Below are 14,521 nucleotides of genomic sequence, written 5' to 3' on the forward strand. Positions count from 1 at the left end.
CTGTTGCACCAGATCCTGTAGAATATTGACGTGGTCGGGTACATGCTCTAAATTCATACCAAGTTTGCTCCTCTCAGTGCTGGAGCAGGCCAGTCAAATCAGGCTAGAAAAAACACGTTTGACCCCCGTTCTTGTGTAGAAAACCAATAACAGAGCAGCAGATCCAGCTGAGAGAGTCGGTCTCAGCCAATAGCAAACCAGCTCTCTTCACCTCCCTGTTCCTCTGAAAAGAGAGCCAGAAAGCAAACACTTAACAGCAGGAGATAAAGATGTGTGTGTGTGTGTGTGTGTCTGTGTCTGTGTCTGTGTCTGTGTGTCTGTGTCTGTGTGTGTGAGTGCGTGTACGCATGTGTGTGTATGGTATTTTTTATTGATGTGCTCTGGGTTTTTTTTTTTTTTATGTAACAGATGATTCTTTCATTATTTACAATTTCACCAGAGGTGTGCTCTTTTTTGATATTATCACTCATTGTTTAGAATGCAAAATTAGAGACGGTAACAGATAAATGATATATGTTAAAGTCAGCTGTGGAGCCAGGAGCTTCATTCCCCACATTCTAGATGTCACATTGCTTATATCATGCAAAACATATCTTTGGAACATATCTTTCATATATAACACAATCTCAAAGCGGAGAATAAGAGTGTTGCTGCTGTGTGATTAAAAGATAAAACCCTCTAGAATGAAAACTTGTGACATTATCTAAACTGCCTAATCAGAGATGAACAAAGGTGGTCAGTGTCAGGGGAACCGGCTGGAGCCAGCTAGAGGTGTCACTGAAATGGGAAACATTCGCTCGAATTTGTCTGGCACACCTCAGTTGAAGTGAATATGAGATGGTGCAACGATGAGCGTTGTTTTTTGATTTTATTATTTTTTTTCCTATAGTTGAGCTCAAATGCACGAGAAAACGCAATAATGGTTTTCCAGAATTGCGGAAATAGTTATAGTATGTTGGCTATTTCTCCCTTGTCAAACTCGTGGAGACGCACATCCAGCTCTCAATGATGAAGACAAATTGTACAGGAGGAAAATTCAGCCACCCTTCACCCCCTCCCTGCTCTGTCTCTCGTCTCCCAGATGTTTCCTCCTCAGCAACCTCTGGCTCAGCAGTGGGCCAATTGCAGTTCCCTGCGGCCTATTTCATCACTCTGCATAAACCACTCATACACATCAGTGTGTAGTTTGGCTGCTGCTATATTTAGATTGCATAACGTGGCAAACTGAAGGTGGTTCCACCCATCAAACATCAAAGGTCTGCTCTAGTTATTGTTATGTAACAAAAGCAAAAGGGTCAGGAATGATCAGTTGTCTCGTGGTGTGTGTGTGTGTGTGTGTGTGTATTTTACCTGGAAGACATGTGATGCTACACATCATTGCATGATGCATTGATGCTGGAGGGCCTCAAGCTGCAACCACTCTCATTCTACTGTTGAGGTTACTGTAGGACATTGACTCTACTAAGGGAAGATGCATAATGGGGCTGATATGAATATGTGTGCATGTAGGTTTGAGGAGCTAGTGACAAAGTTCAAAGTGGAGTACTACGCTGGAGGAGCCACACAGAACTCCATCAAGATCGCTCAGGTCAGTCCCGTTTTTCAACCATCACCACAACAAGCTACGTGTGTTTATTTTATCGGTTAGTCCAGCAGTAGTGGGTCTAAAATCTGGTCTTGCTTTCTGTAGTGGATGATCCAGCAGCCTCATAACGTTGGAACATTCTTTGGTTGCATCGGCAAAGACAAGTTTGGTGAGTTGCTGAAGCAGAAGGCAGAGGAAGCCCACATTGATGCTCACTACTATGAGCAAGACGAAGAGCCCACAGGGACGTGTGCCGCTTGTATCACTGGAGACAATAGGTGGGTCGTTAAGATAAATGACCATACTGTTAGTATGCTGCATTCATGGCAATTTGGAAGTCGGGATTCCAATGCAATTTCTCACATCAATGCATCTTAACACGCTCCAGATTAGGGAGTGGCGGTTATGCACCAGAAGACTTTATGCACCAGAATTTGCCAAAACTCAAAAAAGAGAAAATGTCAAATTATATTATAAAGAATCACGTTCTTACCATTAAGGACTATGTTGTAAGAGACATCAAGGCAAAGCTTTGAAAAGACTGACTTGTAATTTCTGTGTTATACACCATTCAATTACATGTTCAATCTCATGTTGTACATAAGGGTTATCATTCCAGTAATTCTTGCTAACATCTGTTGTCTTCTTGGTCAGGTCTCTGGTGGCTAACCTAGCTGCTGCTAACTGCTATAAAAAGGAAAAGCATCTAGACCTCGAGAATAACTGGAAACTGGTGGAAAAAGCTAAAGTCTACTATATCGCTGTGAGTAGTAGATATTCAGGTGACCCCACATTGAATAACCAGTGGATGAGAGAGGTTGCTGCCATACCTCTTAATAATATCAGAAGCAGGCCAATCTTGACCCAGTATCATTGTGTTGCTTCCAGGGTTTCTTTCTGACCGTCTCTTTGGAGTCCATCCTCAAAGTGGCAAAGCATGCATCTGAAAACAACAAGCTGTTCTGCCTGAACCTCTCTGCACCCTTTATCTGTCAGTTCTTCAAGGACAACCTCATGCAGGTCATGCCCTACGTTGACGTGCTGTTTGGCAATGAAACGGTACAGAAAACTTTCACTCACAACTCTTTTTACACACTTAGCATATTTGTTGCACTGACGTTGATTATCGGTTGAACTTTTTGTTCCCCAGGAGGCAGGTGCATTTGCTAAGGAGCAAGACTTTGAGGTGAGTGGATCTCATTTATCTTCTGCGATCAGCGGGTATGTTCACATCAGAAAAAGTCCATTGTTATCTTAGTCTACGGACGCACATTGCATTCACTGAATAAAAAAAAAATTAGACACCTTATCTCATATTTACGAGATAAAATAAAGTGCGGTCTGAAAGGAATCATGTCGTTCTCGCCAGCCTTCCCTGCGCGCTTTGGTATTCACGTCGCCATTTGCATAGGTCTTTCATCGTAGCTTCGCCACGCATGGGGGCGTTGCATCACGACGTAGCAAGAGCAGCGAGACGGGGAATGTCGGCTCGCGAGTGGCAGTGATGGCACTTGGGCAGTTAATTTGTCGTTACTACCTTCTTGGTTCGAGACACTGGGAAATACTGATGTTTCTTAAAAATGAGGATTGTATTAATATTAGTCTTAGTGTTAGTGGTTCTGAGTGAAGCAGTGGCCAATGTGGCACCTTTCCTTATATCATAATTACGAGACCTTTTCTTGTAATCATGAGCTAAGATGTCTGAGTTTTTGTTTTGTTTTTTATCCAGTGAATGCGATGCACTTCTGTATTAGACATCTGGGGTTTTTAAAAAAAATGTCAACCTCCATAATGCATATTTATTCCAAGATGTATCTGCTTTAGTCGGCCCCAAACTTTGCTGGTGTTCAGATGAACCACAAATCAAGCAGCACTCAGAGATATTATCATATTGAGTGGAACTACAGGGAAAACGAGGCATTTCTGGACAGATGCTGAAGCGAACTCCATGCTCTCAGCATCTGCCTCCACATCTGTAAGCTTAGGAAGATGATTATTTTCATAGTCTTTGAGTTTAAGCCAGCCACTTCACTGGGAAACTGTGTGCGAATTCCTCAAATACGTTAGAAAACTTACAGATCACTTTGCAACCAGCCGTAATTGGTTGTACCAGCATGTATCGTTCTGCAAATACCTGTGTAAATACATTGATTCTACCAATTTTTTGTGTTCTTGGAGAATGGCTCCTGTCCGTTTAAATGTTCCAATTAAGCTAAAACTTGAATGTATTTTGTGTGTATTTCGAGCAGCTTTCGTGAATGTGTGTTCTCTGTCTCTGCAGACCAAAGACATCAAGGAAATTGCCAAGAAAGCGCAGGCGTTGCCCAAAGTCAACACGAAGAGACAGAGGATTATAGTGTTGACTCAGGGAAAAGATGAGACTGTCGTGGCCTTAAGTAAGAGCTGCTAATTTTCTTAATTTGCTCCTGTTGTCAGTCTTACCTCTATTTTTTTTTGTGTGTGTACTGAAAAGACTATATATTTATATAGTTTTCTCTTTGCGTATCCTCAGGTGACAAAGTTGATGCGTTCCCTGTTCTTGAAATTGATCCCAAGGACATTGTTGACACAAACGGTGCTGGGGACGCATTTGTTGGAGGTTGGATCTCGTTGTGTATTTATATTTCTTCCATGTTTTCCTGGAACGTCTGCTTAAAAGATTTCCCTGTGTGATGCAGGTTTCCTCTCTGAGCTGGTCCAGGAGAAACCACTAGTTCAATGTGTGAAAGCGGCTCACTATGCTGCCAACGTCATCATCAGACGAGTCGGATGCACCTTCCCAGAAAAACCTGCCTTCGTCTGAGGATTTCCTTTTTCTTCAAGTTCAAATTTCATTCTGCCTTGGCAAAACCCAGATCCATCATTTCCACCATTTTTTTTTTTTTTTTTTTTACAAATATTGCTCTCTATTCTTTTACCCCTCCTTTTTTTAGACGACTGATCCGTCCTTTTTTTTTGTTTTTGTTTTTTTGAGGCCATCCGAACATGTGCCTGTCTCTTTGACGTCCACTGGGTGCCACCAGAGCATCAAGCAGCTATAAGTTCAGGCATCATTCAGCTGAAATAGAAACTAGAGTCATCTTTTTGTCCACAACAGAATCTACTTCGTTGTTATGACTGCATTGATTTGTGCAGCGATGATTTGTTTAAGGTTTGTTTTTGTTTTATCTTTTTTTTTTTTTTGGTTGTTTTAGCTTTTAATTTTCCAGGCCAGTCGCGAAGCCAAAATGTGTCTAGATGGACAATTTTTAAATGTAAATTCCTGTGATCACAGTTTCATCTTCACTGTGAATGGTATCACCGTGTTTGACCTGCAGTTGTGTTCATCTGTTTTTGAGAGTAGTCTAGTGCCTTTTTTTTCTTCTTCTTTTCTCTGAAAACATCACACAGTTACAGACTTGATGAGCAGAGACCAACAGATTTATGAATCTGCAATGTTCTTTGTCAGTAGTGATGGGAGCTCATGGCTCATGGTGTTTTAAAAACAACTCAAATGCATGTACCTGTATTGATGGAACATAATGGGAAAAGTGTGTCAGTGGATTTCAGAGGGCATTATGACTGACCTAACCACTGTTTCAATACAGTAGGTCTTTCAGGATGGTAGGCTTGGTTAATAAACCATGTATGCTAATAAAGTGGTTCATAAAGTTCTTTTATCCTTAATCTGATTTCAGTGAGAATTAGCAGGGTACTGACAAGGGCTAGAGACAGGAAATACAAACATATTTAAGTTCAGGCTCAGCACTTTTGTTTGTGGTGAATTTATAGGTATTTGTCATCGAGCTCTGCATGCTCAGTAATTACAATTATCTTGAAGGTATTTTTAATAATATGCCAGAAAATTGACTTTCCAGAGACCATTTTTGATGTTGCAGTAGTATAATAATATAATATTCTTAATGTGTTATTATTATTATGACTGTCACCTCCATCTAAATGTATATTCAAGCACACCAAAAAGCCTTACAGTATGTCACCCTCAATGTTGTTTTGTCATTTATTCATTAATAAAACTTATCATCTCTGCAGACAGGTTTATTCCTTTATTTTAGCATTTGTGCTACAGTTTTTTGTAATCATTGAATCCCATTCATTCATTCATCCATCCATTTTCTACCCCCTATCCCAGGGGTGTCAAACTGATCCAGTGAAGGGCCGGTGTGGCTGCAGGTTTTCATTCTAAACCAAGCAAAAGCAACACCTGATTCAACCAATGAGCCATGTGGACACAGCTTGATTGATTTAAGTAGATTCAGGTGTTGCTTTTGCTTGGTTGGAATGAAAACCTGCAGCCACACGGCCCTTCACTGGATCAGTTTGACACCTGTGCTCAACAGGATAGGGCACAGGTGTCAAACTGATCCAGTGAAGGGCCGCGTGGCTGCAGGTTTTCATTCCAACCAAGCAAAAGCAACACCTGAATATACTTAAATCAATCAAGCTGTGTCCACATGGCTCATTGGTTGGATCAGGTGTTGCTTTTGCTTGGTTGGAATGAAAACCTGCAGCCACACAGCCCTTTACTGGATCAGTTTGACACCCCTGCTGTTGAGGGTTGCGGGGGGGCTGTAACCTATCCCAGCAGCCTTCAGGTAAGAGGCAGGGTTCACCCTGGACAGGTTGCCAGTCCATCACAGGGCTGACACATAGAGACAGACAACCATTCACACTCACATTCATACCTACGGTTAATTTTAAAAAAATCAATCAGCCTAGTTCCCATTGGCATGTCTTTGGACTGTGGGAGGAAGCCAGAGTACCTGGAGACAACCCACACAGGCCCCTGTGCTCAAACCAGGGCTCGAACCCAGAACCTTCTTGCTGTGAGGCAACAGTGCTAGCCACTGCACCACAATGCCACCCTCATTTAATCCCATTTGGACAAACCATGTTTAGAATTACGGGGAAAGTTCTAATCAGTAGTCAGAAGTTAAAACATATCCTTGAGAACTGGGTCCTATGACCTTCGTGTCAAGAGTACATCTAGTATGAGACTTTGATTTCAAAGTTCTGAATTTGATCTGGTGGGGTTCTTTAATCTCTCTTGAGAAAAGCATGATTGACTGTTGAAAATAGAGTTAATGTTCAAAAAGCATTATGAGATTAAATTATCAATGTATTTGTGGGATTATAAAATTAAAATCTGCACATTTGAGATTTCATTTTAGGGACTGTTTCCATGTTCTCCCTGTGCTTGTGTGGGTTCTCTCCAGGTGCTCTAGCTTCCTCCCACAGTCCAAAGACATACAAATGGAGACTAGGCTAATTGACCGTAGGTGTGACTGTGAGTGTGAATGGTTGTCTGTCTATATGTGTTGGCCCTGGCAACATGTCCAGGGTGAACCTTGCCTCTCTCCTGAAAGCTGCTGGGATAGGCTCCAACCTAATCATGAGCGCATGGTGGTCCCCAGACCCATGTTGACCACTTAGGAGAAGGACAGACTTGTGAGTAAAAGATGTGAATGGTTGTTGAACACATGTAGAGTTAGCAAAATGTATAAACCGCAGTTATAGATTAAATTAAGGGTTTATGACATTTACAGCCTTTTTTCCACAAAATGATCAGACAGCAGTACCTGAAGCAGAAGAGTGTGTTTCTTTTAGTCCTGACATCCCTTATTTAATTTAAGGATGTACAGCCTCATAGAATGTAAATTATTACTGGAAGTCCTTCGACAAAGCAGACATGTTATTAATTAGTAGTTCAAGGGAACATCTTTATTAAACTTGAAAAATTGAATTAGAAAAGTAATCTATCTAGACTTTTCACATTATTGGTCTTGCGTCTGTTGTCTTTGTCGCAGCCTCTCCTCTTGCAGTGAAATATCCAGAGATCTGAGTTGTTTCAGGAAACCATGATTGGGCAAGATACAACGTCGCTGTCGCACATGTTCAATAGCATCCACCACACTAAGACTGTGTTTCATCATCAGGTATGCCAAGACCAGGGTCGCTGACCTGCTCCGGCCCATCACACAGTGCACCAGCACCTTGTCTGGAACAGAATGAGGTCAGATGATTACATTATAATGATGATATAGTTCAATCCATTCGACTACTCTACTCTTGACTCACTCTGAGGTTGACTCAGGGCCTCGTGGATGAACTGAGCTGCTGGGCGGAAGTACGGCGAGATGTTGAAGGAGGGTTTGTCATCAGCCTCCACACCGTAGTACTGGATGTTCATGTCGCTGTAGTAATCAGTACCAGTCAGCACATTATTCCACTTCCCCTCTGCTGCGTTCACAACATGTGTGATACCCAATTCCCTGAGGCCAGGACGCTCCAGAGCCGTCTTCCTGTTTGTGACACACACTTTTGGGTATTTGAACACATGTAACTAACTGAATTAAGAATGTCGTGTGCCAATTTACTCACTCATCACCAATAAAGACACCGGGCCAGACCTGGTTGACATGTGCGTATTGAGCCCCCGTGCCTGACCAAAACATCTGCTCCAGGTCCAATGTCCCTGGTGTAATGTAATCACTGTCTGGGTCCACCTGAACCGCTGCATAGGGGTTCTTACTTTTTGGCTTCACACCACACGAAGACATGGTTTGTCTCTGATGATGAGTAAACAACAGCAAAAACAAAAAGGAAATCCATGAATGTTTTCCTCCTCATATTGCATGGATTTATAAAGATAAACCAATACATACACTTCAAAAATTATTCTTAAACAGATGTTTGTAAATCACTGTGACAATATCAAATAATACCTATATACAGTAAAGACATAGTGTTTCAGAATAGAATTAAATATCTATCTCTTTGTATTTAGCAGCTCTCCAGTAAAGGCAGTCATGTCTTTCATTGTGAACACTAATTTCTAAAAGAATATTTTGCTTTTAATGTTTATCCATCCATCCATTCAGACAGGTCGCTAGCCCATCACAGGGCCAGCACATATAGACAGACAACCATTCACAAACACAGCCACATCTGCAGTCAACTTAGAGTATAAATTAGCCTCGTCCCCTCTTGATGTCTTTGGACTGTGGGAGGAAGCTGGAGTACCAGAGAGAACCCACACAGGCACAGGGAGAACATGGAGACTACACACAGAAAGATCTTGTGCTCAAGCCGGGGATCAAACCTGGAACCTTCTTGCTGTGAGGCGACAGTGCTGACCACTGCACCACCGTACCACTCTTCCTAACATTTATATTGTTTTATTTAGAAATAAATAAATAAATAAATATATCTATATATATATAATTTTGTTCTATTTGCCCTAATTTTGTGAAAATTCCTTGTGAATTTACTTACTGTTTGTTCTTGTAATGAATAAAACATTTTTTAAAAATCCCAAAAACATTTGCAGAAATTTTAGATTATGATGGATCAGATGTCTTCTGATTAAAAGACAAATTTTCAAATTTTTGCTAATGAGGTTCAGGGGGGGGGGCTTATTGAATGTCACCTTTGAAGTCTAGAACAAGAATAAATTGGGATACATTATAACATGGAGCAGACTTATTTTCTTCAAGGATACGGTACACCTTTAATTCCTCTCTGTATTTCTGTATTTCTAAAGACAACCACAATGTGCTTTTCATTATAAGTGTTACAATAAAGTACAATTGTAGAAAAAAACAAAAGCCTACCTCTCATGAAACGTTGTTAAGTCTAGAATCCTTGTCTTAGCAGGACCACAGAAGTCAACTTCCCTCCTGTGTGTGTGTGCTGTGTGTTTGTGTATCAACAGAGATCTCCCTCCACAGTCAGCATGAAGACAGAAATACAGATCTGGAATGGTAACTCCTCTCTTAGGCTCTGTGTTTAACATGATATTTTTAGGCCGCTGCGCTACAACACCTGACATCAGTGTGACACGCACACACACAGACATTTGCTTTCACACAAAAATGACTTTCCATTAGCCTGAACCATGAAACACGATGCGAGCAAAATTTAAAAAAACAAAAAAAAACAAAAAACCAACTTTCCATCATTGTTACTATAAGAATGTCACTACTCTGTGGGCGGGTGAGAGGATCAGTTTGCATTTGCCAGAGTTTTTTTTCCCATAAACAACACTTTATTGCTTGTTCAGATGTAATGTAGCAACCTAATTTAAGATTTCCTGTAACATATGGATGTTTCTGGATATCTCCTGATGATTGTGTTTAAGTATGTGACAACAGTGAAAACGCAAATTCCTGTTCAGGGTGTGTCCATGTGGTCCTCCTCTGTGTCTCTGTTCAGTGGACTGAGACTCAGGTCCAGTTCTTTCAGCTGCTCCAGGAATCCTGAGTTGGGTCCAATGTCTCGGCTCAACCGTACAGCCATGATGGCCTCCACTAATGACAGACCCTGGCAGATCATCAGATATGCCAAAACCAGAGCCCCAGAGCGACTGACACCCATTGCACAGTGGACAAACACTCTCCCTGAAAGATAGTGCATATTTTAAAAATGCAACAAAAGACTTTGCAAATGTGATTTTGTTAAGTCTGCCTGTTTTGTTTTCCAGTAAATCAATTGGCCATGCCTTTATGCCTCCACGTAGGTTACTGTAGGCCAGAGCCATTAAGTTTTAACAATCCTCCAAATGAATTTTTTTCCCATTCCTGTTAAGATGATATCTCAGAAAGGTCTGAGTAGAATTTATTTTTTGGTTGGTTTGTTTGTTTGTTTGAATTTGACACAAGATTACTGTTTTCTTAAATTCAATGCCTTAATTAATGTCAGAGACATTTTATGTTATCGTCAGTTGTCATCAATATTCAACACTAAAATTAAATTGATGTTTAATGCTGCCTCTGAATTCTGGTCGCCTGACAACACAATCCAATATCAACATGTACTGATGCCGGCCCTCAATGATTCCACGTATGGACATGATGAACCTGCTTAGGGTGTTATATTTGAACACTGACCCTTTCTCTCCAGAGCGCTGTGTATGAACTGTGCAGCAGGGTTGAAGAAAGGTTTGAGGTCAAACTCTGGATGATCTGCAGCTTCTACACCATAGTATTCCAGGTCAAGGTTGCTGTAGAACTGCTGGCCTGTGTTGATCCGGTGTCGGCCTGCTGCAGCATTCACTATGTGAGTTATACCCAGAGAAGAGAGTGTGGCTTTGTCTCGCGCCACAGACCTGCAGACCAACACACACAAGCATATCCTCTATAATATTTAATTATAATGTCTAAGGCTTCTGCTGGTGTTTATTCTACTCACTCATCTCCGATGTAAAGGTTTGGCCAGACTTGATTGAAAGGTGCCACTGGCTTCCTGTGGTTCCAGATAATTTGCCTCAACTCTGTCAGAGATGCTGTTTCTTTCTCCTGCGCTGAATAATGTCTGTAGTAATAAAAATGTGTGTGTATGTATAGCATATGTTCAAGACACTGTGAACCTGTGTGAATCTTTACAGTGTTTGGGGCCTCTGCTGTCGTCTCCTTCTCTCCCTCTCCAGTCTCATGTCAAGGCTGCGGAGCTGCTGCAGGAAGCCTGGGTTGGGACAGATGTCTCGGTGTTGTCTGACAGCAGCCACCGCCTCCTGCAGCTGCAAGCCCTCAACAATCATCAGGAAGGCCAGCACTAATGTCGCGGAGCGGCTCACACCCATCAGGCAGTGGACTAACACTCGCCCTGGGACAGAGACATTCGCTGTTGACAAAGACATGAAACATTCCCTGGGACAGAGAACTTTGCTGTTGACCTCTGCATCAAATGATCCCCCCCCACACACAGGCACACATATACACAGTATTATGAGTATGAATGACATGAATGACTTGCCTCCTGTGGACAGTGCTGCTCTTATATACCGTGCGGTTGGGTAGAAAAAAGGACTGAGGATGAACTCTGCTGCATCATCAGCTTCTATCCCATAATAGTCAACTGACATGTCTCTGTAGAAAAGTGGGCCAGTGTTCACATAGAAAGCAGGTCCTGGGCAGGGGCCAGGGGGACCATGAGCAGCATTGACAATGTGGCTAATTCTCAGACTGTGGAGAGTGGCCTTGTCACGAGCCGCAACCCTGAAACGCAAATCACCATTGTGTGAGGAACTGTGTTTGTGTGTGTGTGTGTTTGTGTCTGCCTGTCTGTCTGTCCGTCTGAACCTACTGGTTGCCGATGTAAAGGTTGGGCCAGACTTGATTGACATGGCCAGTGGGTCTCCTGTCTGTTAGAAGGAACTCCTGCAGCTCTGAGACAGAGGGAGGGTTGTATGGTGGATCCCTAAGAGACATACTAACATACATACCCATGCGCACACATATGCATGTAATAAACATTAAGCATATTATCTGTGGATCCTTAGAATATAATTTTCTTGCAAAATCTTAGCATTTATTTGTGTCTCTTATCTGCTTAAGTGAAGGCAGAGACCACAGGCAAACAAAAAGCTAATCCATAGAAGTATATAAACTTACCTCACTCAGTTTGCGGTAAAACTTCTCTCTGTGTCCACTCTTATTCCTCTACACACACTCCCACACATATAACTGTTGCTTGTTTCCCTTTATAGCTCTGTAATCATACACTCATTCCTGACAAAAACATCCTGCGCACTGCATGGCCAAAACAGTATAAAAAACAGTTTAACTGCAAACCCTGAAGACATTTCGAATGGGAAACAATGTGACATTACCCTGTTAACGCTAACTTTAGCTTGCTTATTATTTTCCATGACCACAGACTGTTATGTAATACACTGCTGTTGTATGTGTTGCTATGCTGTCATTCAGTTACACCCAGTGCTCCCATCCTGTGGGAAAAGCTTTACCAGTGACATCTTTTCTTTGACTGCATTTGTCATGTTGATCAATTGAATTATATACTGTAAAGTAAATAGTTTGGTTTTTTTAAGAATGAAAATACAGTACTAAGGCATAGATGCAACTTTTGAGGATCCAGTAAGACGAGTATAGTTTAAATGACTCAGAGTGACAATGAATGTAATGACAAGTTGATTAGCTCATTTTAATAGAGTATCAATCAGTCTAGTCCCCAGTTGCATGTCTTTGGATGGTGGGAAGAAGCCGGAGTACCCAGAGAGAACCCACGCGGGCACAGGGAGAACATGGAGACTCCACACAGAAAGATCCCATGTCTGTGTGAGGCAACAGTGCTAACCACTGCACCACCGTGCTGCCTCATCCATCCATCCATCCATCCATCCATCCATCCATCCATTCATTTTCTTCCGCTTATTCCTATTAAGGGTCGCGGGGGGGGGGGGGGCTGGAGCCTATCCCAGCGGCTAAGGGCGAGAGGCTGGTTCACCCTTGACAGGTCGCCAGTCCATTGCAGGGCCAACATAAATAGACAGACAACCATTCACACTCACATTCATACCTACGGTCAATTTAGAGTATCCAATCAGCCTAGTCACCATTTGCATGTCTTTGAACTGTGGGAGGAAGCTGGAGTACCAGAGAGAACCCACACAGGCACAGGGAGAACATGGAGACTCACACAGAAAGATCCCATGCCTGAGCCAAGGCTCAAACCTTCTTGCTGTGAGGCGACAGTGCTGACCACTGCACCACCGTGCTGCCCTGTATCAAAACAATACCTAAAAAATGTTTTATTCTATTGGTTCTGAGCAAACAGTTGTCAAAGTTATTCAATAAAAAATGCATTTTAATGGTGCACTTAAATGACCTGTGTGGAGGCCTTCAACAGCCATTTTAAACTCTTGAATATGCACATGTACAGTATTTTGGATAACTGTATTAGATAACATGCAACCCTTGCTGATGTACATAGAAGTTTAAACTGAGTCTGAAATACTCTGAAAGCAAAGAAGTATGGAATTCAACATGATACATACTCTGGTGAATCATAAAATACAGATACAGTCTGTAAAAGGTCCAGATGGAAATGTCAAAATAGAGGAACTTTGGTTATGTAGATGAAGGAGGGATGTCAGAGGAGGGGACACAACCTCCTCCTAAGAGCCAGCTGCTCATCCAGCTTGTGCAGGAGAGACAGAAAGTTTCGGTTGGGGTAAATAGCTCTTTTTTGGATGACGTGCCTCAGAGCATCAGCAAGAGTGAGACGCTGCCGCAACATCAAGTATGCCAGGACTAAAGTGGCCGATCGGCTCATTCCCATGATGCAATGGACCAGCACTTTCCCTGAAAAATTGGAGACAGATGGAATGTGAGGCAACGCAAAGCTACAAGTCTAGCGTGAAAATTGGTGAATTTACTTTACCATTGTTACTTTTCAAGGCTTTATGTATGAAGTCAGCTGCAGGTTTGAAGTACTGACTGAGGTCAAAGTGGTCCGAATCTTCTGCTGGAATGCCACAGTAAACATAGGTGTTCCCATAAAAACTCTGGTCACCGATGCTGCCCTGCTTGGAGTGAGCTGCATTCAGGACATGACTGATGCCAAGCTTACTTAATGTCTTTTTATTCTGTGCAACAGCTCTGGAAAACACATAGACAAACACAGAAGTGAAAGTTTGTCAGTTTCTGTCTTGCAGGGCTCACAAAACTGTCTCTCCCTCCTCACAACAAACAAAGCACTCACATGTTTCCAATGTAGAGGTTGGGCCAGACTTCATCCACCGGTGTGAGCTCCAGTTTGCAGGAATCCAAGATGAGCTCCAATTCTTTGATAAGAACCAGGTCCTGACGGTGGTTACAGCCTGACATTCTCCAAAGACGCAGACTGTCCCTTCTATCTGTGTTTGTCCCTGTCCCCACTCTGCCAGTTTGCTGCTCCGTGAGAGACATGAGCAGATGGTTGTCTCAGCTCCAAAATTAGCCCTGTGTTCAGTGTGTTCTCTTTGACACGTTATTTAATGTTGCTGTTGCATTGATTGTTCTGTTCAGTGACGCCAAAAGGTCCTCAGGGAGAAAGACAGGGACCCTCTGTCACCACTGAGGTCACAGCAGGAGACAACACTGTTGTGCAGTGTGTACAGAATGGCAGTTAGCAGCTACAGTACTATCCAGTGAATAA

The 14,521-nt window shown here is 42.3% G+C and overlaps 5 protein-coding genes and 1 long non-coding RNA gene across 9 annotated transcripts in view; 2 read left to right on the plus strand and 4 right to left on the minus strand.

The window, feature by feature from the left end:
• Window positions 1–5,610, plus strand: part of adka (adenosine kinase a) — a 9,195-nt gene extending 3,585 nt beyond the window's left edge. For both annotated transcript variants that reach the window (XM_086180835.1, XM_086180836.1), the window contains exons 4-11: window positions 1,510–1,588; window positions 1,691–1,863; window positions 2,240–2,348; window positions 2,474–2,644; window positions 2,736–2,771; window positions 3,867–3,981; window positions 4,098–4,184; window positions 4,264–5,610. In XM_086180835.1, the coding sequence (XP_086036961.1) occupies window positions 1,510–1,588; window positions 1,691–1,863; window positions 2,240–2,348; window positions 2,474–2,644; window positions 2,736–2,771; window positions 3,867–3,981; window positions 4,098–4,184; window positions 4,264–4,388 (895 nt within the window). In that variant the 3' untranslated portion in view covers window positions 4,389–5,610. The remainder of the gene's footprint in view (window positions 1–1,509; window positions 1,589–1,690; window positions 1,864–2,239; window positions 2,349–2,473; window positions 2,645–2,735; window positions 2,772–3,866; window positions 3,982–4,097; window positions 4,185–4,263) is intronic.
• Window positions 5,611–6,077: 467 nt separating this feature from the next.
• Window positions 6,078–8,007, plus strand: LOC147247607 (uncharacterized). Of its 2 annotated transcripts, XR_015109410.1 has the most exons (4): window positions 6,078–6,180; window positions 6,926–7,033; window positions 7,522–7,598; window positions 7,680–8,007. It is a non-coding gene; the product is annotated as an uncharacterized LOC147247607 (long non-coding RNA). The 2 variants fall into 2 exon arrangements; XR_015109409.1 differs by lacking the exon at window positions 6,078–6,180 and having other exon boundaries at window positions 6,266–7,033.
• LOC147247608 (dual specificity phosphatase 29) lies at window positions 7,360–9,314 on the minus strand. Its single transcript, XM_086180389.1, has 4 exons — window positions 9,199–9,314; window positions 7,967–8,154; window positions 7,664–7,887; window positions 7,360–7,583 (listed from the first exon to the last, which is right to left on the minus strand). Exons 2-4 carry the CDS (start codon window positions 8,143–8,145, stop codon window positions 7,360–7,362), a joined length of 627 nt encoding a protein of 208 aa, XP_086036515.1. The 5' UTR covers window positions 8,146–8,154; window positions 9,199–9,314.
• Window positions 9,315–9,754: 440 nt separating this feature from the next.
• Window positions 9,755–10,982, minus strand: LOC147247609 (dual specificity protein phosphatase 13B-like). The gene is made up of 3 exons (XM_086180390.1): window positions 10,775–10,982; window positions 10,474–10,691; window positions 9,755–9,984 (listed from the first exon to the last, which is right to left on the minus strand). Exons 1-3 carry the CDS (start codon window positions 10,930–10,932, stop codon window positions 9,758–9,760), a joined length of 603 nt encoding a protein of 200 aa, XP_086036516.1. The 5' UTR covers window positions 10,933–10,982; the 3' UTR covers window positions 9,755–9,757.
• Window positions 10,836–11,892, minus strand: dusp13a (dual specificity phosphatase 13a). Its single transcript, XM_086180388.1, has 3 exons — window positions 11,669–11,892; window positions 11,339–11,580; window positions 10,836–11,188 (listed from the first exon to the last, which is right to left on the minus strand). Exons 1-3 carry the CDS (start codon window positions 11,836–11,838, stop codon window positions 10,965–10,967), a joined length of 636 nt encoding a protein of 211 aa, XP_086036514.1. The 5' UTR covers window positions 11,839–11,892; the 3' UTR covers window positions 10,836–10,964.
• A 666-nt stretch (window positions 11,893–12,558) lies between these two features.
• LOC147247611 (dual specificity protein phosphatase 13A) lies at window positions 12,559–14,511 on the minus strand. 2 transcript variants are annotated; one of them, XM_086180387.1, is made up of 3 exons: window positions 14,087–14,511; window positions 13,775–13,983; window positions 12,559–13,686 (listed from the first exon to the last, which is right to left on the minus strand). In XM_086180387.1, the coding sequence occupies exons 1-3, from the start codon at window positions 14,290–14,292 to the stop codon at window positions 13,475–13,477; spliced, it is 627 nt and encodes a 208-aa protein (XP_086036513.1). In that variant the 5' UTR covers window positions 14,293–14,511; the 3' UTR covers window positions 12,559–13,474. The 2 variants fall into 2 exon arrangements, with proteins under 2 accessions (XP_086036513.1, XP_086036512.1); XM_086180386.1 differs by having other exon boundaries at window positions 13,766–13,983; window positions 14,087–14,501.
• Between the last annotated feature and the right edge of the window lie 10 nt (window positions 14,512–14,521).

This window comes from Aulostomus chinensis, chromosome 16, assembly GCF_037954235.1.
Source record: "Aulostomus chinensis isolate RoL2024-O1b breed Wild chromosome 16, RoL_Achi_v1.0, whole genome shotgun sequence".
NCBI classification, from domain to species: Eukaryota; Metazoa; Chordata; class Actinopteri; order Syngnathiformes; family Aulostomidae; genus Aulostomus; species Aulostomus chinensis.

Excerpts from the sequence above, each read along its gene's own strand:
- LOC147247611 (XM_086180386.1), bottom strand. The coding sequence starts at position 14,292 with ATGTCTCTCACGGAGCAGCAAACTGGCAGAGTGGGGACAGGGACAAAC. Across the intron at positions 13,984-14,086 it reads AACCTCTACATTGGAAACAT|AGCTGTTGCACAGAATAAAA; the intron begins GTGAGTGCTTTG and ends TGTGTTTTCCAG. Across the intron at positions 13,687-13,765 it reads AGCCTTGAAAAGTAACAATG|GGAAAGTGCTGGTCCATTGC; the intron begins GTAAAGTAAATT and ends CCAATTTTTCAG.
- LOC147247608 (XM_086180389.1), bottom strand. The coding sequence starts at position 8,145 with ATGTCTTCGTGTGGTGTGAAGCCAAAAAGTAAGAACCCCTATGCAGCG. Across the intron at positions 7,888-7,966 it reads GGTGTCTTTATTGGTGATGA|GAAGACGGCTCTGGAGCGTC; the intron begins GTGAGTAAATTG and ends TGTCACAAACAG. Across the intron at positions 7,584-7,663 it reads GGCCCTGAGTCAACCTCAGA|ACAAGGTGCTGGTGCACTGT; the intron begins GTGAGTCAAGAG and ends ATTCTGTTCCAG.
- dusp13a (XM_086180388.1), bottom strand. The coding sequence starts at position 11,838 with ATGTTTATTACATGCATATGTGTGCGCATGGGTATGTATGTTAGTATG. Across the intron at positions 11,581-11,668 it reads AACCTTTACATCGGCAACCA|GGTTGCGGCTCGTGACAAGG; the intron begins GTAGGTTCAGAC and ends TTTGCGTTTCAG. Across the intron at positions 11,189-11,338 it reads AGCAGCACTGTCCACAGGAG|GGCGAGTGTTAGTCCACTGC; the intron begins GCAAGTCATTCA and ends TCTCTGTCCCAG.
- LOC147247609 (XM_086180390.1), bottom strand. The coding sequence starts at position 10,932 with ATGCTATACATACACACACATTTTTATTACTACAGACATTATTCAGCG. Across the intron at positions 10,692-10,774 it reads AACCTTTACATCGGAGATGA|GTCTGTGGCGCGAGACAAAG; the intron begins GTGAGTAGAATA and ends GTTGGTCTGCAG. Across the intron at positions 9,985-10,473 it reads CAGCGCTCTGGAGAGAAAGG|GGAGAGTGTTTGTCCACTGT; the intron begins GTCAGTGTTCAA and ends ACTATCTTTCAG.